The sequence below is a fragment of the Notothenia rossii genome, assembly GCF_949606895.1.
Source record: "Notothenia rossii genome assembly, chromosome: 7".
NCBI classification, from domain to species: Eukaryota; Metazoa; Chordata; class Actinopteri; order Perciformes; family Nototheniidae; genus Notothenia; species Notothenia rossii.
The window spans coordinates 33,929,145-33,951,007 of record NC_136905.1 but is presented as its reverse complement, the minus strand read 5'-3'; the positions used below and the strand labels follow the sequence as shown (position 1 = coordinate 33,951,007).

At 43.0% G+C, this 21,863-nt stretch overlaps 1 protein-coding gene across 2 annotated transcripts in view; it reads right to left on the bottom strand.

Moving 5' to 3' along the window:
• Nucleotides 1–527: 527 nt before the first annotated feature.
• Nucleotides 528–21,863, bottom strand: part of LOC307046048 (TGF-beta receptor type-2-like) — a 51,208-nt gene continuing 29,872 nt past the window's right edge. For both annotated transcript variants that reach the window (XM_079692185.1, XM_079692186.1), the window contains exons 4-10: nucleotides 16,138–16,430; nucleotides 15,801–16,049; nucleotides 14,940–15,053; nucleotides 14,559–14,696; nucleotides 13,863–14,004; nucleotides 3,101–3,228; nucleotides 528–1,771 (exon numbers count right to left, since the gene is read on the bottom strand). In XM_079692185.1, coding sequence (XP_079548311.1) covers nucleotides 1,511–1,771; nucleotides 3,101–3,228; nucleotides 13,863–14,004; nucleotides 14,559–14,696; nucleotides 14,940–15,053; nucleotides 15,801–16,049; nucleotides 16,138–16,430 — 1,325 coding nt within the window. In that variant the 3' untranslated portion in view covers nucleotides 528–1,510. The remainder of the gene's footprint in view (nucleotides 1,772–3,100; nucleotides 3,229–13,862; nucleotides 14,005–14,558; nucleotides 14,697–14,939; nucleotides 15,054–15,800; nucleotides 16,050–16,137; nucleotides 16,431–21,863) is intronic.

The window sequence follows — 21,863 nt, the reverse complement described above, 5'->3', positions numbered from 1 at the left end:
TGTTGTTGTTGTTGTTGTCAGTGAAAGTGTATTCGCTGTGTGTCTCTGAGCACTTTATTGACTCATCCTGAATTAGCCTGCGGGCGTGGCAGGGTCTGCATGTTCTGAGCTCAGGGTCAGGCAGGGTGATGCGGCGGGGCCAAGAGTTAGCAGCGTGCTAAGAGTATGCCTTGTGGTCCATGAGTGGAGACAGAAGACGTGTCAGAGGTAGAAGAAAAGTTTAATATTTGGAGAAATGAACTTTCGTGCTGAGGGAAACATGAGAGGTTAGAGACCCCTCTCATTTGTCTAGCGATGAAGCCAGGAGACGATTAGCTGAGCGTGTGTGTGTGTGTGTGTGTGTGTGTGTGTGTGTGTGTGTGTGTGTGTGTGTGTGTGTGTGTGTGTGTGTGTGTGTGTGTGTGTGTGTGTGTTAACAGCAGTACTACAAATGAGGAGAGAGAAGTCAAATTAGCAAACTTGGACAAAACTAATGCAATACAGGAAGTGGATAACGTAGTAGAAGTAAAGGATTTGCGAACAGAATGTCAGTATGCAGACATATCTTTAATTCATAAAGGGTTTACAATATTTTACAAATGACACAAACTGTATGTAAGGCAGGGTATAACATCTCTTTGGCCAACTTTCCTGTTCATATAGAAAAACAATAAAAAAAGAAGTCTGTGATGTCTTTTATTCTCTGCATTCAAAGGTAAGTATAGGATTACATTTCCTTTTGGTTGATATTCCTCTTATGTACAGTTATGGTCTCTATGTACATTGTGCTTGTCTATCTGGCAAACATGTTTAGCTGGGTAAAAACACACACAAGCTCACACACACACACACACACACACACACACACACACACACACACACACACACACACACACACACACACACACACACACACACACACACACACACACACACACACACACACACACACACACACACACACACACACACACACACACACACACACACACACACACACACACACACACACACACACACACACACACACACACACACACACACACACACACAATTCTTTGGTTTCCTGCTGGTGAAGATGGAGTGCAGTATCATTAGACACTCCGGCTCAAAATCGGACAAACGAAGACACTTATGGGCAAAACCTCCTTTACCGCTAGCACGTTAGCATACATGAACAAGCATGTGTAATGCATAAGAAAAACAATATTAAAGTGCACATCAAATGTCTTTGGTTGAATAGTTATTGCCCTGTTTATTCCTCGAAGAGTGAGTCTGACTCTTTGTGTCCATGCAAGGCACATCTTTGGACGCTTCCAGTTATCTTTTGCTTTTTGGCTCTTTAGCTCTTCAGCTAATTAAGGCAAGCTGCTATATTTCACAAGTCCAAAAGCTCTTTACTGGGATAGAAAGAGATTGTGGGACGCAGGGTCTCTGCTCCCTAACATCACTGCTGAGAATCTTCAGTCCCATCAAAGCAGATTAAGCGCCCTTGTTGAAAATTCCCCTCATAAAGATGTCCCGCCTCCTGTCACTTCTCGTCACTAACAGAGCAGTCCACAGCTATGACATCCTGTATTCCCGTGATTTTCTGTTCGTCCCCCGGGATCTCCAAGTCCGTGGGGATCTTCAGCTCGGCGGGGATCTTCTCTGCCGAGGAGCTGCGGCTGGACAGCTTCTCCATCTCGTCCTCCAGCTCCGAGATGCGCTCGGCGACGCAGTGAGCGGTGAGCCGAGCCTCCGGGTCGTGGTCCCAGCACTCCATGATAGTGGCACAGATCACCGCGATGCCCTGTAGAGAGAGCACCACAGCAGGGGTGTGAGACTGCATACTAAACAAAACGCTTTGAACTGTTGGTTGTGAAGTTTGCATGTTGTCGAACAACCTCAAGTTACTTTAATGCAGAATGGACACACAGACACACACACACACACACACACACACACACACACACACACACACACACACACACACACACACACACACACACACACACACACACACACACACACACACACACACACACACACACACACACACACACACACACACACACACACACACACACACACACACACACACACACACACCAAAGCCTCTATACTAAAGTCAGCCATGACACAAACTTGTTGGCAGGGAAGAATCTTGGTGGCGAGTGTTTCCCTCATTCTCTTAAAATAAGAGGCTACTGTAAGATAAGATACAATCAGCTAAAATGAGATGAGATGTGACTCAGTGTGACTCTTGATGTTTATGTCTTCTTCTTATATAATCTTTGTTTTTACTTGAGGACTTTGAACCAAGGACATCTCCTTGTAAGTATTGCCAGAGTATTTGAGTAAAGGGTCTGAGCACTTCCTATGCCCTGTGACAGCTGCAGGAATAAAGTATTTAATCCTTTACTGTTAATCTAACATGTCCTGACATCGGTGCGGGGGTTGAGAACAGTCTTTTAGGATGTGGTGTATTTCAATTAAAATGACATCATTATAACGATGTTTCACTGATTTCTGCTTGATTCCATTTATCATCCTTCACACAGGCTTCAAAAGCACCAACAAGCCCAACGCTCAAAACTAAAATACTGTCTTGTAAAAAAGGATGAAGGATTTGATTATCCGATCAAAACATGTTTTTTTTCTGGTCTCACATTAAGTGCATTTCAGAATGTGGAAACTGCTAATTTGTATTTAATTCAGTGTGTGTGTGTGTGTGTGTGTGTGTGTGTGTGTGTGTGTGTGTGTGTGTGTGTGTGTGTGTGTGTGTGTGTGTGTATGTGTGTGCGTGAGCAGTCTGTGTGAGCAGTGTGTGTGTGTGTGTGTGTGTGTGTGTGTGTGTGTGTGTGTGTGTGTGTGTGTGTGTGTGTGTGTGTGTGTGTGTGTGTGTGTGTGAGAGCAGTGTGTGTGTGTGTGTGTGTGTGTGTGTGTGTGTGTGTGTGTGTGTGTGTGTGTGTGTGTGTGTGTGTGAGCAGTGTGTGTGTGTGTGTGTGTGTGTGTGTGTGTGTGTGTGTGTGTGTGTGTGTGTGTGTGTGTGTGTGTGTGTGTGTGTGTGTGTGTGTGTGTGTGTGTGTGTGTAGTGTGTATGTGAGTAGTGTGTGTGTGTGTGAGCAGTGTGTCCCACCTGATGCTGCAGCCAGCTGTCGGGGATCTCAGGTCTGCCTCTGTCTCTCAGCACGTTGTCCTTCATGCTCTCCACACAGGGGTGCTCTCGCACTTTAGAGCCGTACGCAGGCTCGTAGTCCTTCACCTCTGCAAACACAAACACAACCCAGATCAGATACGGTCTGCACATCCTCACCTGAGTCTCAAGTATTAAATATCCTTCTTTTATGTCATATTGTGTTTGCCATTATGATTTAAAGAAGCTGTAGATAAGCTGGCCAACAGGAACACAAAATAAGCACATAATTTATGGCATTGTTTATGGCACAGTGTACATTTTATTTTAAGAGGACTTAATATGTTCATTTTCAGGTTCATATTTGTAGTTTGTTCGTAAGTTTTCATGCTTTAATGTTCAAAAAGCTCTTTATTTTTCTCATAATGCCTGTACTGCAGCACCTCTTTACACCCTCTGTCTGAAACCAGAGCCCAGTCTGCTCTGATTGGATAGCTGGCCGACTCTGTTGTGATTGGTCAACCACTTAGAGATGTGAAGGAGAAAAGGTCCCACCCCTTGGTCTATCACGTGTTAGAGCGCTAGCCAATAGAAGGGAGTTTTTTACATAGTGATGTCACTATATTATGAAAGTTAACAAAGGAGTCCAATGGAGGTGTTTCATGCAGGGTGTGTTACCTATATACAGTAACACACTACAGGAAAGGGAAACCCCAAAAAGCATAATGGGGCTACTTCATAGAAAAAAGCGCTAAGTGAAGCTGGAGGCACGCTGAGTTAATGTGATTATAAAGTGTAAATGCATCGTGGTTTGATATCATTCTAGCCCAAACCGCTGAGATGTAAGTTTTATAAGCCTCAAAATTTGTGGCAGCAATAATGCGGATTATGGGAAATAAAAAGTTTCACATGTTTACATAAGGGGAAAATTCATGTGCTGGTACTTGAACAATCAATCTTTTCAGCAACAAATGGCTTTGGCTAACAAGAAAGGAGTTGCAACCTCACACTGTGCAAAACACCAAATAAAATAAAATGTTGATATCCTGGAATAACCAGCAGGGAAAAGAGAGAGTGCTGAAACCATAAAAAATTAAAAACCAAGTTCCGGGACTGTGTCCAGCCCTCATGAAACCAAACTCACAACAGCTGCAGTCGGTCTGGAGCCCCTAAGACTATTAGTCACACAGTTGCGGTGAAAAGAGACATGAACATGATATGCAAATATCTGACAAACAGTGTAGGCATCATGTTCCATGTACCCTCTCTTGATCTGAATGTTTCTATGTCCTGTGTTTAACAACCTGTGAAACACTGACTTTTGTTAACTTGTGTGAACAGTCTTAGATGTGACAGAACTGTGAGGGTTAGTATGATGGATGTCTAAGGATAAATGGATAGAGCGTTGGAGGTTGGACACCATCCAATCCTATGAAAGTTGCTCAGTGGGGCATGAAGCCAAAATGGCCTGAGTCTCTTGAGAGTAAAAGTACTCGTATCTGGGCTCAAAGAGGTCGCACCATTGCGTTTTCCCTAAGCCCCACCTTCGATCTCCAGCTCTCGCCTTTTAGCACATTTTAAATCCTTTAGGCTCCCATGATTGGCTGGATGAAGGGCTATTCAACTGGTCAGACTGTAAAGTTGACTTTTTTTAAAAAGTATATACGCTTATTTACAGACGTCTTTTACCCTATATAAGTCAATGTGTTTCAATGCCTGGTTCAAATTCCCCTTGGGCTAGATATAAATGTTTTAGTTTCAGAAACAAGGATCTGCTCGTATTCTAAGTTACTGAATCCCCTCACTTTAAGTATTCATTTGGACTGTGGTCTGACCCACCATCTGCAACATTTTTGCCATCATTTTTCTTAGTCTGGAGATGTGAACATACTGTTTTTATATAAAACTGCCTAGGCATCAATTGGAACCGTCACCGTGTCATGGTAACTTGATCGAAAGAACACTTGATAACACAACAAAGTTAAGATATATTTTTGGAGAGATAACATGGCCATTTTAACAGAAAACCCTGAACCTGTCCGAATGAAAATAAATTCTTGAAGTATATAAGACATTATTACCTGTATCTGTTCAACCAACAAAACTATCTATTAATGTGTCTGTACTTGGATAGAAGACTTGAAGTGGGCATGGTTTTATACTGAATGTTATGTTAACTCATATTATTAAACTTATTGAAGAGCTTCGACCTGATGTCAGACACTGAAGATGTTTTTGGAAGTCATGGCCGGATAATTAACTTGATGAAACACTGAGGGGACAGCCTTTGCCTAACCAGCCCTGAGCTTCTCTTCTCCATATTCACTAATACTTAGAGAATAATCAACATTCAGAGAGAGGCGGATTGGCTCCAGAGAAGTCTCCACCGGATAAGATGGACTCCAGGATGTCGCTCCTGCTCGATGAGCCGTCAACTTTTCCTGTTATTATTTGAAGTAGAGATGGTTATATAAATGCTTTCGGACAAACAGAGTCAATAATCAGGAACATATCTGGACACAGAAATGTCGTTGAAGCCAAACACAAAGAACAGGACCACCTTCTCATACCAGGAGAAACAGCTCTCCCAAGCTTGTATGCCTGTGCTTGCTAATATCAACAAAATACCATATTTGGTTGATGTTGATCTGCAGAATAGTTTGATCAAATCTAAAAAAAAAAGGTCCTGTAGTTGTATTTAAGTCAGCCCTTCCTCAAACACAGGAACCGGTGAGGTTGGATCTGAATCTCTGAACAGGAAGCTGGAGGTCTGGGATCAGGACTGTGTGCAGAGAAGCTGAATCTACAGGCCCACACTTCCTGTTTTTGACATGTGGAACATCCCCATCTCTTAGTGTTTAAAACAGGACCCAGTCTGGGCCCGGCCTATTCCCCTTGAGGTTATTTATTCCAGGACTGGTATTGTGCTCAGCTCTGGGCTGTTTAGATCTCCTGCCGAGAAGCTGGTATAAATACCACACATTTTCCTGGACTGAGTACAGACACAGACACAGAACAGCAGAGAGCAAGCTGACCTAAAATGAGAAGGTTGAAACTACAGCTTTTTCAACATCAAAACAAGAGTGTAGTGGAAAAGGACTAATTTCATGCTCTCATAGTTCTTGATGGTATTTCGGACATAGAGAAGTACATAGAGGCTTTATGAGATGTGCAGCCTGCATCCCTTCAGCAGCCCTGGACATTTGAAAGCTAGGAGAATAATTGTATCCTTGGTCTTAGAACAGATTCCGGCGGTGGCTCAGTCAGTAGGGGCTTGGACTGGGAGCTGTAGGGTTGCCGGTTCAAGTCCCCGACCAGACCTAAAATATGGAGTGTGGACTGCTACTTGGAGAGGTCCCAGTTCACCTCCTGCCCTGCCGTGGTGCCCTTGAGCAAGGCACCGGACACCCCCCTTCCCCCCTCACTCCCCGGGCGCTGTACAATAGCTGCCCACTGCTCCTAGTACTAGGTTGCAGTCGAATAGTCCTTAGGAACCTTCCTAACGGAGTGAAAATGACCCGGAAGTACGCCAGTGGCAGTCATGATAAGTGCCGTTCGAATTCTCTAAGGCTAAATTCGAAACCACCCCCTACACCCTACACCCTACCCCTCCGTTTGCGCGTTCGCACGGAGGATCCGCCACATTAAGTGCTGTTCCAAACGAACGAGTGTGGAGGGGGAGTGGGCTATCAAGCCCTCAAACAGCCAGTCTGCAGCGGTGCTGACTGGAGACCGGTCTCTACCTGACCGGAGTCAACGCTGTGTGTGTCCGTCAGGAAACACGCTGTTTACAAACAGTTCCAGCAAACATCCACTGATAAACTGCGATGTTAACAACCTCATGATAACCTCATGTTTTTAACTTACCTGTGTTTAGTCTAGAAAAAGGTAAATGTGCGCATTTTATAATAAAGTTGTGTATATTTACAGACTGTTGCAAAAACTAAGAAGCTTATAAACATCAGGTTTAAAACTAGAAGAGCTTTGAAACACAATGAAAGATGTTTGGAGTTTTATTTGAGTTATTAATTTAAATCTTGAAACCGTTGTTACATACAGTTACGGCATTTCCTGTTTCTGCCGGAGAGAGGGGAGTTTGTCCCAAAGCTTACCGCTGTATTTACTCCCTCCATCTGACAGGAGGGAGCCTCGTTGAGCTGCGAGTGTCACTCAGCCACAGAGTTCACTCCGTCACGGAGGGGGAGTGGGTAGGGTGTGGTTTGGAATTGGGCCTAAATGAAAGGAAAGGATGTTTCAAACTTCCTTTATAACCTCCTTTAGCCTAGGAACCACTGGACCTCCCTTTACGAAAGGAGAGGAGAGAATGCTGCCCCACAATGCATTACAGCCGCAGCTTTTGCTGTCACTCAACAGTCGGCCGTTCACGGAAACAACCGATTATGACCGAGAAATTATATCATAAAGTTACGTTGCTTATTAAGCTTTTTAAAACGGTAAGTCATCAGTATTATAATCAAAAAGAGAAATATGAACGTTAGTTTTTACTGAAATGATCAAATAAAGTCAACATTTCACAGTGTTTACTGAGCGTGTGGGGTTTGTTCAACTTTTAAAAGATGTTTGAATGGTGATGTACACAGTGATAGATGTTAAGGACTAACGCTTATAATAAATACATTTGTATTGATTTTAAGATATTTTCATAGTTCATGCAATCATACGTATTGGGATCATTTGTCTTAATACGGACCGGAGGGAGAGGGTGACGAGCATAGGTTTCACTTTCATTTTCTATTTCAATTCCAACTTTGGTCATGAAGAATATGTTTCTCTGTTGTCCACGTTCATAAAGCATCAAGCAACAGCATCAGAGCACGGTGCAGAGTCTCTCGATGAGTTTACAGTAGTCCGTCGTTCTTATTAAACATCCATGTTGTAGTCCGTTGTATGGAAAACTGTAGTTTCCATAGTTTCCCCACAGCAGCAGACGCACATTTATGACATCATAAACACGTCGGATAGTGAAAGTGCAGTCGGATTCTCTAAAGTACCGCAGTCTCTTCCCCTAAGTCCTTTTGAATTCTTCTATCCACTATCCCTTAACCCTGTGATGTTTCACTCAGAGGTCAAGCGATAGACGATAGGGTTAGACGTTAGGAGCTGATTTTTGGACTATTCGACCGCAACCCTAGACTCCTGGTACTGAATGCAGAGAACAAATGTCCCTGTGTGTGCTGGGTGCTCTGCATGTGTGACGATTAAAGAGGGTTTCATCCCTCCCAATTCTAATTCTATATTTCTGCAACTAGAGCCTCAGTCTCACTTTCCCCTTGGTTGTCTGGGGCCCATGGTTAAAGCATGGTATTTCCAATCTAAGGGGCGGAGAGTGGTTTACGCCAGTTTCCTTTTCAGATTATCTGTCTGAAACCTTTGTGGCCCGGAGGTTAGGAGAAACCTCTGTGGCTGCCATGTCTGGGATCTGGTATGCTGAAAGAAACACAGCTCCATGATTGTCATAGATTCTCAAAAAGTGTATAAGGTAAGACTGATTACCCATTGATGCAGAACAAAAGTAAATCGTAAGAACGGTTAATGTGAACTGACTGCAATTATAAAGCGCTTTTCTAGTTTTTGCAGCCACCCAGAGGGATTTTACAGAACAACTCAGCATTCATGGCCATGCCTTCGAAAACAATTTGGTGTTCAGTATCTTGAAGGTAGGACACTTCAACAACCCCCATCAATGTCAGGTAACATAATGAGCTGATTACAGGATACAGGAAGTGACAAAGAAGGGGACACACCCCCATCTCCATCAACTGGACTACTGTAGAGAGAGTCAGCAGCTTCAGGTTCCTCGGTGTCCACATCACTGAGGACCTGACATGGACTCATCCCACCACCACCATCACCAAGACAGCTCGACAGCGGCTCTTCTTCCTCCGCAGGCTGAGCAGGTTCAACATGGACTTCAGGATACTCTGCAGCTTCTACAGGTGCACCATAGAGAGTATCCTGACCTCAAACCGGATGCACTATAGAGAGCATCCTGACCTTCTACAGGTGCACCATAGAGAGCATCCTGACCTTCTACAGGTGCACCATAGAGAGCATCCTGACCTTCTACAGGTGCACCATAGAGAGGATCCTGACCTTCTACAGGTGCACCATAGAGAGGTTCCTGACCTTCTACAGGTGCACCATAGAGTGGATCCTGACCTTCTACAGGTGCACCATAGAGAGCATCCTGACCTTCTACAGGTGCACCATAGAGAGCATCCTGACCTTCTACAGGTGCACCATAGAGAGCATCCTGACCTTCTACAGGTGCACCATAGAGAGGATCCTGACCTTCTACAGGTGCACCATAGAGAGCATCCTGACCTTCTACAGGTGCACCATAGAGAGGTTCCTGACCTTCTACAGGTGCACCATAGAGAGGATCCTGACCTTCTACAGGTGCACCATAGAGAGCATCCTGACCTTCTACAGGTGCACCATAGAGAGCATCCTGACCTTCTGCAGGTGCACCATAGAGAGCATCCTGACCTTCTACAGGTGCACCATAGAGAGCATCCTTACCTTCTACAGGTGCACCATAGAGAGGATCCTGACCTTCTACAGGTGCACCATAGAGAGCATCCTTACCTTCTACAGGTGCACCATAGAGAGGTTCCTGACCTTCTACAGGTGCACCATAGAGAGCATCCTGACCTTCTACAGGTGCAACATAGAGAGGTTCCTGACCTTCTACAGGTGCACCATAGAGAGCATCCTGACCTTCTACAGGTGCACCATAGAGAGCATCCTGACCTTCTACAGGTGCACCATAGAGAGTATCCTGACCTTCTACAGGTGGACCATAGAGAGCATCCTGACCTTCTGCAGGTGCACCATAGAGAGCATCCTGACCTTCTACAGGTGCACCATAGAGAGGTTCCCGACTATCGGCTGCTGCACCGCCCTCAGCCCTAAGTCTCTACAGAGGGTGGTGAAAACTGCACAGCACATCCCCAGGACGGAGCTGCCATCCGTATAGGACCTCCACACCCAGCGGCTCAGGAAGAAATCCCTCAGGATTATATTATTATTCATATTTTATTACAATATGCAGTATTTTATTCCACTGTAGAGCATTACATTTTACATTTTATTTTATCATACTATTTTATACGGAGCCCTGAAGGGTTCATAGAGAGAAAAATAAATAAAACGTGGCCACGTTTTACTAAAGCGTGCGCACGAGTTACTAAAGCATGCGCACGAGTTACTAAAGCGTGCGCACGAGTTAATAAAGCGTGCGCACGAGTTAATAAAGCGTGGCCTCGTTTTGTGTGTGTGCGCGCGCACGTGTGTGTGTGTGTGTGTTTGTGTGGGGGGCGTTTGGGTGGGGGGCGGCATTTGTTTATGATAGTATCGTTCGTTCCGGTGTACTCCGGCAGGACTATCACATCGAGATTAAGATTAAACGAATTTCTTTCACTTGGGAATACACATATAACTATGGAGAACCAGATTTGTGTAAATTACTGTTCGTGGTCATTTGAAAACAAATGCCGGTGGTGTCGGACACACACAAACACACCGAGCACGCACACAGAGCGGAGCTGAGCGTGCACACACACACACACACACACACACACACACACACACACACACACACACACACACACACACACACACACACACACACACACACACACACACACACACACACACACACACACACACACACACACACACACACACACACACACACACACACACACACACACACACACACACACACACACACACACACACACACACACACACACACACGCCATGCGCCCCGGTGACAGGACATCTCCTTCATAAAACGAGGCGGAATACTCTGGTAGTTCGATGTGTGTAGAGGTGTGTGTGGTTAAACGTAGCAGCCTCGATCTCTATTCAGCGGTTCTAATGAAGGGAAACACAATGAAGTAAACAGTAAAAGGCACAGCTCTTTGCAGCTGGTGCTGCTCTTCTCAGATTCTGCTGAGTTACACGTTACTGCCTCCAGAGCCCTGTACTACGGAGCCAGTTCAACAGACCCTGGATATGTTCGATTTACCCGGCTTAACTAGCCCTAACAAACGCAATGTCGATAAGCGGTCCTGCGAAGCTGGTTATCAACTCAGTAAATCAACCAGGGTTTCTCTGACCGGCTGAGAGCGCGTTCACGTGAAAGGGACGGGGTTAGCAACATTTGACCAATCACAAACATGGAGACGCGTGCTGACAGCGCAGTGTCATACTTCATGAATGAATAGTGTAAATAGCGAATCCTGCTTCGTAGCACAGGCCACTGGTGCCGCAGAGATTTCATAAAGTGAAGGAGGTTTTCCTTCTATAAAACAGCTGTGGGCAGCAGATACTGTGAGTCACGGACAGGAATCCCTCAATATAAATAAAACAAGGCCAAGCTTTATTAACTCGTGCGCACGCTTTATTAAATCGTGCGCACGCTTTAGTTATTAAATCGTGCGCACGCTTTAGTAACTCGTGCGCACGCTTTAGTAACTCGTGCGCACGCTTTAGTAACTCGTGCGCACGCTTTAGTAAAACGTGGCCACGTTTTATTTATTTTTCTCTCTATGAACCCTCCAGGGCTCCGTAATTTTACATGTTTATAGTTGACTTCTTTCTTCTTATGTCTGATGTATATTTATGTTGCATTTGTCGGAAGAGCCTGAGACTTAAGATCTTCATTGCCAAAACTACACTGTACAGTAGCTGTCGTGCATAGGACAATAAAGCCTTAGAAGTCTTGAAACATTTTTCAAATAAACTGCATTCCTCCAAGTTTATTGCCAAAAACCTACATTTAACAAAACTATATTGAACATAAAAATAACATTATAGTTGATCTTCGCACAGTATTGACTGAATAGAGCTTAAACGCAGCATAGTGCAACTCTACAGAACCACTGTGAACCAGGAGCTTACACCCTGGAGGTTTACTGGGAACAACGGTATCTGCATGCTGTAGAGAATATTGAGTTTTCATAATTCTGGCTTCAACTTACCAAAGTATTGGTTCTCATAAACTCCCTACTACAATAACGTTTAATGTTCACAAGTAGAGAACTTCTATCATGTTTGCGTTTGAACTGAAATGTTGCATTCTGTAACTAATAAATACAATACAAAAATTAACAACTGTTCATGTATTCATTCATCACTTCTTAGCAGACCAAACCCCACAAAGTCACTGCAACTGGAAATAGTTACAACAAGGAACTGTATCTTTGTTTTTCTGTTTGGAATAGACAGAGTTATAAAATAATAATTAATGAACTTTGGACCCACTGGTAGTTTTGAAATATTGACAGAACAAAGCAAAACAAAATATGTCCCCCTTATTCCAGCTAATCGTCTCCTGGCTTCATCTCTAGACAAATGAGAGGGGTCTCTAACCTCTCATGTTTCCCTCAGCACGAAAGTTCATTTCTCTAAATATCAAACTTTTCTTTAACCTCTGACACGTCTTCTGTCTCCCCTCATGGACCACAAGGCTTTCTCTTGCCCCGCCGCATCACCCTGCCTGACCCTGAGCTCAGAACATGCAGACCCTGCCACGCCCGCAGGCTAATTCAGGATGAGTCAATAAAGTGCTCAGAGACACACAGCGAATACACTTTCACTGACAACAACAACAACGCAGGGTCGTATTTCCATCCACCATCCTGCCTGCTGTTGTTGTGATGGTGACAGAGGACACACACTCCCACACACACACACACACACACACACACACACACACACACACACACACACACACACACACACACACACACACACACACACACACACACACACACACACACACACACACACACACACACACACACACACACACACACACACACACACACACACACACACACACACACACACACACACACACACACACACAAACAAAAACAGACACACGCTCCCAGATTAAGACATAGAGTAGAAACTGGGCCAGAGAATGTGTTCCTGTAGTACCTCCTGTCTGTTTCTATGTTCCTCTCTCTGAAATAAACACAGACAGACACATACTTGCATGTTGGAATGTGTCTGTCCCAGAAGTCTCAGACTGTCTACAAAAGGCCACTAGGCGAAGGGAGCGGGGCTGACCGCACGGAATAGAAAAGTGTGTACTTCTATATTTGTGGGATCCAGTTTTAGTTTTATGTGCTGAAACAGATTACATGTTTGGAAAGTGAGGACATTTAGTCCAGTCCAAAGAGTTGATGGTTAAGATTTAGTTTGAGGGTTAAATGTAGGTTTTAGTTTTTCAAGAATATATGAATAAAGTACCTACTCCATACCGTGAAGTTAATTAGATCTTTAATTAGATCTTTAATTAGATGAATAGTTCCCTTTGCTGAGGGCAAGCACTGTCCTACAGTATCATTTCATCTTTATGATTCTATTCCCAAAATGCACTGTCCATGTGTCTGCTTGGAAGCGCGTGCATATAGTTTTCAGACTACAGTATGCACAATCATGTAAAAATGACTTTATTTTGAGAAAAAGTTGATGCAAATGCACCGTAAAACGTATGAAAGAGTGTTTTTTTTAAACACTCTTGTGTCATGAGAGTAATGCGAACATGAGCTGGACTAATTTGGGTACTTCAACACTTTCCTCATAGTGGCCGAACAGCTTCCTGCACTGCTGCAGTTGTCAGTGTCATGTGGTTTACACTTCACCTCAGCAGGTGCTCTCTATGTTAAAGTACCATGACATCACACTTAAACTGTCATTTTAAATGAATATGTTTGTAACTGACCTCCGATAGCTTCACACCTCGAAGTCATCTCCCAAAGCACCAGGGCCATGGAGTAAATGTCCGTCTGTTTGAAGGACTCCATGTTCTCCAGATTCAGTCGGGCCTCCAGCACCTCCGGAGCCATGTAGCGTGCCGTGCCCACCTACAGAACAGATATGTTAACACACAAGTACACACACAAACACTGAGCATAGCATACACTTACTGTCATGAGGTAGAAAGATAAGAACATAAAAAACAGCTGTATCAAACAAGCCCCCAGGACTTTCAATCATTAAGGCCTAAAAGTTATAAGATGTGCGAAAGGCCGATTCCAGAGTTATTTTCCCTCTCCATTCATTTGATTGAGCTGAGAGTGGCTGTAACGGGTATTTTTGTTCTGGAGAGTCAGGCCATTTTGGCTTAATGCGCCATTGAGCAACTTTCTTAGAAATGACAGGGCCCCGCCTTCAATGCTGTATCCAGTTCCCTTTATTATAAAGCCATGGCCCACACATTGACCACTATACAGTCTGGAGGGGAGAGATGTTAACAAGTCGCAGGCTTTGAATCATTTGCTGTTATTCTGATCTAGAAGACTGCAGGTAGAACTCCAATGTCTTGCTCAAATACAAAAGAGCAAACTAAATCAGTGGATAACACATGTTGAATGATAAAAAGCGTGTTAAGTCATATTATAAAGGAATAAAATCAGACCTGTCCACTGTTGGCGAGGTCATCCACAGTCAGACAGCTGTCCAAACGGAGAGCCAGCCCGAAGTCACTGAGGCACAGCGTCAGGTCGTTCTTCACCAGGATGTTGGAGCTCTTCAGGTCCCGATGCACTATGGGCACCTTTAGGCACAAAAGCAGTATGGGTGTCAAAAGAACCAATTAAATAAAACATTTACATATAATGACATTTCATTGTGTTCATTACACTAGACAATAGTGTTTGTTTAATGACGATCATTACAGCATGAACTTGTATAGGTGCTTTTCTTTCTGTAGCTATTTGACATGACGATGGTGATTATGGTTGGTATTTCTAAGCTCTGATATGCTGTCTGTCAACAGGATATATTCACTCAGTCGTACCTTAGGCCGTCCACAGAGCAGGCGGTCACTGTGGAGGTGGGCCACCCCCTGGGACAGAGACATGCCCAGCACCTGCAGCTCCTCCCAGCTGATCACATGACGCGTCAGGTGCTCCTGGAGGGCACAGGGAACATGGGATGGTTAAAACTGATTCATTATGAAACCAGTGATGAAAAGTAACTAAGTACTTTACTCAAGTATTGACATTTTGGTCATTTAGGGAATATTTCCATTAAATGCTACTTAATACTTCTACTCTACTACATCTTAGAGGAAAAATGTTACTTTTGAATACATTACATTTTGTTAACACTTATAGTTACTTGTTACCTTGTACATGATCCATGCTGCATAATGAGTACTTTTACTTTTCATACTTTTACTACACTTAGTTGATAATACTTCTGTGCTTTTTATTATCCTGAAATGGGCCATTGTGCAGAATGAGTAATACACTTTGATGCTAATACTTTGGTACTTTTACTTTAGTAACATTTTGAAATCAGGTATTTTGCAAATAATGAAGTACTTAAAAAATAGTATTTGTACTTTTACAGATCCGAGTACTTATTCCTTAAACTTAGGAATGAAAATAAAAAATTCGGTAGGAATTGCAGTTTACCTGTGGTGGAATTTAACTTAGTAATTAACTTAAGTACTGTATTTAAGTACACATTTAAAATACCTGTACTTTATTTTTTATTTCTACGTCTCAGAGGGATATTTTTATCTGACAGCTTGGATTATTAGTCACTTACCAATTTAGATTTTGCACACAGAACATATGGATGTGTTGGAGTACAGCAGAGTTTAAATACTTCCTCGCACTAATGTATGGTTTCCTGTCACTATCAGCCTCACCTGTAGATTTCCTCTGTGGTGGAAGGCCGTGATGATCCAGTACTGTTTCTCCACCTTCCTCTCCTCAGCTGTCAGGAAATGGAGGACATTTTCGTGTCGCAGGTCTATGTTGGAGAAAATGTCCTTCTCGTTCTTCCAGGAGGCGTATTCCTCGTAGGGGAAGATCTTCACAGCGACTGTTTCAAACTGATCTGAGGTGCTCTGCTTCAGTTTGGCCTTGTAAACCTGGGCGAAGCGACCCTTCCCCACCTGGGACAAAATCAAATGTTAGGATTTTAGAGAGAATTTCAGTTAACTTGGAAATAACAGAATAACTGAAGTACAAATAGTTCTGTACCAGCAGTTCCAGCTCTATAGGCAGCGGCTCTGTGTTATGGTTGAGGCTGTTGGCGTGCGTGGAGCTGCTGTCCGATCCGTCGTCATCCATCATGATGGCGCAGGCGTCGCAGTCCAGCCCCGCAGCTTTGGGCTTGCGCTTCTTAATGTTGCTCTCCCATTCTCGGATCCCGCGCTGCCGATAGGCTCGATACCAGTGGAACATTCCCACAACGACAATCCCCATCACCACCAGAGGCACCAGGCTCACCAGCAGAACCGACACCAGGGGGTCGTCTGGGGTTGGATCCAAAACTGTAAAAGACAGAAGGCAGAAGATGACAATAAAATACATGGAGAGTAAGAAGGGACTCATAAGCGAAACCAAAAATTGGAAAGGTCAAACATTTGAGAAATCAATGAGATAATTCATTAGGACTGTTGGATTAACGCATACACGATGCACAAGATTGACTGAGAGAGGAGGGTAAAACCAACAGCTTTTATCTCAATCTTTATTTCTTTATTTATATTTTTGCCATTGAGGTCTTTGAACTGCCAGTAAGTGCACAATGCAAAGTTAAAGAACAACACTCAGTCATTTTAGTTAGGACAGTTTAAAAACTGTTAATGCAGACCCAGTTCTTCAAGTAACAGCTTCAATTTGCCTTTCAAATTGAGAGAGAACTAATTAGTGGCCCAGCATTAGCCTCACTTTGGTTGGTTAGGGTTTACCACAGAATTTAGGTTTGGAATATTAGCTTTGCATAACTACTTTACATAACTGAAAAGGCGTGGCTATGGCTACAGGTAAACCTGTTATATGTGTAGTACACATTACCTATACTGTATAGCTGTTCAGTTTCAGTCCATTTGTGGAATCACCTTCTGATGATGACAGTTAGTTTGAACTAGAAAAACCCTGTCCATGCGCTTGATGCCAGCCCCAATGTTATTATTGCCAGCACTAAGTATTGATAGCAGTAGCTGTTTTACTTATTTTATTTTTTAAATAAAGGCCTCATTCTGCGCTTCCTTTTTGGATACAGTGACTTTCTGGGTCTTTTTTTGTTTTGTGTTGCTACACACATGCGCGCACGCACACACACACACACACACACACACACACACACACACACACACACACACACACACACACACACACACACACACACACACACACACACACACACACACACACACACACACACACACACACACACACACACACACACACACACACACACACACACACACACACACACACACACACACACACACACACACACACACACACACACACACACACACACACACACACACACACACACACACACCGTAGATCAACGGTGTGCATTCTTACAACACAGCCAGACAAACTCAGTGGTTTGAATTAAGAAAAAAGTGTAATTTTTCCACCATCCCATAAACAACTACTGTCAGATTTCATGTTGCACGCAGGGCAAGCAGAGTTCCACACAGCCGCAGTGTATGATGAGGACTTGGCTAAGTTGCAGACATGCAGCCTGTCACAAGCAACTTTTCATGGAGCAGCTCACTGTGGCTGCCCCTTCGTATCCATTCAAACATTCAAAACTGATCAGCTGTCAGACAATGTCATGTTTTATAGATCTTACAGTTTTGATTAAGTATTTTGTTGAGTTCTACATCTGTGACAAATATGTTCCATGTACACTGACTGCCTGAAAATGAAAACCATTTCTTGATTTGCCAGTTGTTTCCATCACAATTAAAATAGTATAAAGTACAAACAGAGTCTGGATTCCCTTAATGCCATGTTTGATCCAGCACTCATAAAACCTTTTTGGATACACCCTTCCTCTTCGCCTCCCAAAACAAAATTCCCCATTTCCATTTCCAGAGACTTAACTAAAAGGGAATGTGGTGATGTAGGCGCAGGTCTTTGAAGGACACACCTAATTGGGTTGCTGCATGCAGCATGCAGAATACTGCATTCTCCTCCCAACACTCATACTGTCAGTCCAACACAAGCAAGCCCACCACAGTCATTCTTGAGGCTTGTTCAATGAAAACAACATGTTCTCTGCTCCAAGAAGTCACACATCACAGGCTTTCCAACAAAACAACAAGTTAAATGTATTATTACTGACTTGTACTGTTTCCTTCAGTCTGTCTCTCAGTCTGTCTCTCAATGATTAAAAAAGTAAAAATATGTTTTATACAAAAAAATCATCATTTTAAGACGATCAGTGGTGTTGACCTATTATGTAAAATATGTGAACCCCTCTTATGCTCATTCAAAGAAATATTTATAAATATATATTTTACTATATTTTTTATTTGGCATCCAGTAGCAGGTCGAGACCAATTTTACTGGGGGGGGGCTGAACTTGGGCCAGTTATTTTAGGAGAGGGGTACAATAAATACCGGACAAATGAGAAAGACAGTGTTCATGACTTTAAAAATGTAAGCTCAGTATGAAGTCATAGCGCGCAAAAAAATCAAGAACTCTTAAATCAGACTTTAGTTCCACCTGGAGTAAATTGACAAGCTACCCTGCAGTATACAAAGTCATTACAACTAGCTGCACCTTTACCAGCTTTGAGAACACTTTAATGATCAATACTTATCATATATATTATTCTGAAATCGACCAATCTGCACAATGACTATTGGTACTTTAAGTATATGTTGATGCTAATGCTTTTGTACTCTTAACATTTTGACTGCAGGACTTGTACTTGTAACAGAGTATTCCTATTCTGTGGTAGTTCTGCTTTTACTTAAGTAACAGATCTGAGTACTTCTTCCACCTCTGCTTTTGGTGACTGTTGTTCAGCATAGCACTCCTATAAGGTGACACTGTGTTTTCAGTTTCCATTACCTATGTGCAGTATCATGTATTGATTATATGTCGCTGCATGACCCCTGTATTAAAAGTTGTTTACCATCTTTCACTGTGGAGTTTCCACTCTGGTGAATGTTTATTAATAACTTGCTTTTATCCAGACTGGTATCATATTCTGGTGGGGCATGGAGGAATCCTGCCACAGGGAGGCTGGTGACCCTGACTGAAGGGAACATCACATCCACTCTTTGTCTTTACACTGCTGCATAAACAAGACTTACATCTCTCCAGCACTCCAACATCTCCCTGTTTCTGTGTCTCCATCTCAAATGTTTTGCTTGCCTCACACTGCCTTCTTGTTGGGCTGCTTGAGTCATGTCTCTAAAGCTGTGTGACTCGATGACTGGTGTCTGCAAGCCAAGATTCCACAGTTCGTGAGGAAATATAAAAATAAGATTGAGATCTAGGAAAACATGCACAGAGACACTTTTTCCTACATCGTTCCGCATACCTCTCCTCCTCTTCCTCTTTGTCACTGTATCGAGAAGACATGTTAATAAATGTTCTCTTTATTAGTATCTCTTGTTCTTCTTTTCCTTCATCGGAATATCATCAAAAATCCCCACATCGTGTCATGAGGAAGATATCGTTCCTCATGAAGGATATCAGAATAACCTATTAAATGACTTGGAGCGTGTGACTAAATGAATCCATGTCAGAAATAAATCATTTAGATCTTAATCTTATGATCATTGGCTGCCTGGAAGCATGCCGTAAAAACAATGCATACGCACCAAGCATGTTACCATGACAGGGCAGTATTTACTATCAGTGCCTCCCTTTCCAATTAAACTAGTTCCCAAAGCACTTGTGTGACTAACACTGACTGAGAGGCGTTGTTAGTCTACTCCTAATCATCTGGACATCTGTCTGAATGTGTGTCACTGAGGCCCAGCTCTCTTAGAATGAGAGCACATGACTCCATTTAGATCAAATCCTAATAGAAAACAATGCAGATAAGCTGTAACAGACAAGATTAACACCTCAACTCTGTCCAGGCCTTATACAGAATTAACTTATCAGGGTCACACAGAATAGATACCTTCCTCCTTGATGGAGATAACATTAGTACAAAAATGTAAACATTTCAGCAAACTAAAAAGTGCACCATTACCTTTTAGTGTTTTTCCAAAAGCTTGGAATAGTGCAAAACAGTTTTACTCTTTTCTGCAGTGTATCATTAAAAGTGAAACATGACAAATATCAATGGAACAGAGGTAGTAGATAAATTAAAGGGCCCTATTATGCTTTTTGGGGTTTTTCCCTTTCCTGTAGTGTTATAGTTTTTTGTGCATGTAAACGGTCTGCAAAGGCTAACATCCCCTGTGGTCCCTCCAGAGGGAGTTTCTCTCCCACACACTCCACTTCAGATTTATGCAAAAGTATGTAAACATATTACAGTAGAGGCACAAAATACAGATATGTACAAAAAAAATAGCATAATATGTCTTCTTTAAAGGTCCCATGTCATGCTTTTCCGGTTATTACCCGTCCCCTTGTGTGTTATGAAGGTTTTTCTGCATGTAAACGGTGTTCAGAGTCCAAACCCTTAAAGTACACCCTGTAGCGAGTAAAACTCTAACACAGAAAATACCTCCCCAAAACGCCTCGATGAAACGTCACCAGCCATTTGCTTACGAAAGCACGTACCCGGAACTAAATGGGCCAATCCGTGGAGCCGTTACGTTACGTCCGTGGAGCCGTTACGTCCGTGGAGCCGTTACGTTACGTCCGCGGAGCCGTTACGTTAAGCCCCCGCTGATTGGTCCAAATTGACCAATCCACACACACACTCAGTGCATGCAGCTCTGCTGATTTCTCCTCCCTGGCTGCAGGCTGATAACAGACAGTTGGAATCGCGGCAAAATTCTCTCTGCAGACCCATTCTCACAGCGTTTATCAACCTATAGGGGGGGGGAGCTGCAGCGAGCCGTTTAGTGGATAAAGTGAATACTGCTGAATACACATACTTTACAGAGATGCTGTATGCGAAACCAATGTGAGTTTGGAAAATTGCACAGTATTATTCTATTCTAGTATACCTCAACAATGGAATTAGGATCAGTGGCCATGACATGGGACCTTTAAGACGTGCATGAAGGATGGTGAATCCCATTAAGGTTCAGCTCCTCATCTCTTTATTTATAAAGGTTTACTGGAGAGTGTAACCAGCTGTTTGTCTCGATGCTCTTCCCTCCTAAGATTCCAAGAAACCAATATGTACATTAATTCTCATATACTGGAACTTCAATTGCAACCTCTGTTGAATTTAAATTGATACCGGGCTGTTGTGTGATGAAACAGTGTATTTCAGATCAGAATCATTATCATAATGACAATCTAAATACAATACTTTACACATCTGGTATGGTAAGGTATGATGACAGGTCATCCATTTTAGATTAAAATAAATAAAAGAGAAATTGCTTTGATGCTTTGATTAACATCAGCTCTGCTCTCATCTTTTTATTCACTTGTAAATTGGCTACCTGTAACACAATCCGGTGTGTGACACATTCGTCTCCTAACTCTGAATTCATTCTCATATCTCTAGTTGCTAATTGATTGATAACAATTTACTGGCTCACGTAGGAGGAAGTCTTGGCTCAGATGATCTTTTAGCTACACCAGAATCCCAAAATATTGCCTCTAGGTCCCAGAGGTTTATCAAACCGTTGGGTTCGGACAATGATTAACCTCTAAGGCCTCCACTGGGCAGACCATTTAAAACCAACAATCCCTGTTAGTGTTTTCTCCTGTGGGATCACAATGTTCCCCTCCGCACGATGACAGTTGTAGCACATTTTTGGTTGCACAAACACACTCATTCAGACACATTGGATTCCACAAGTGTGGC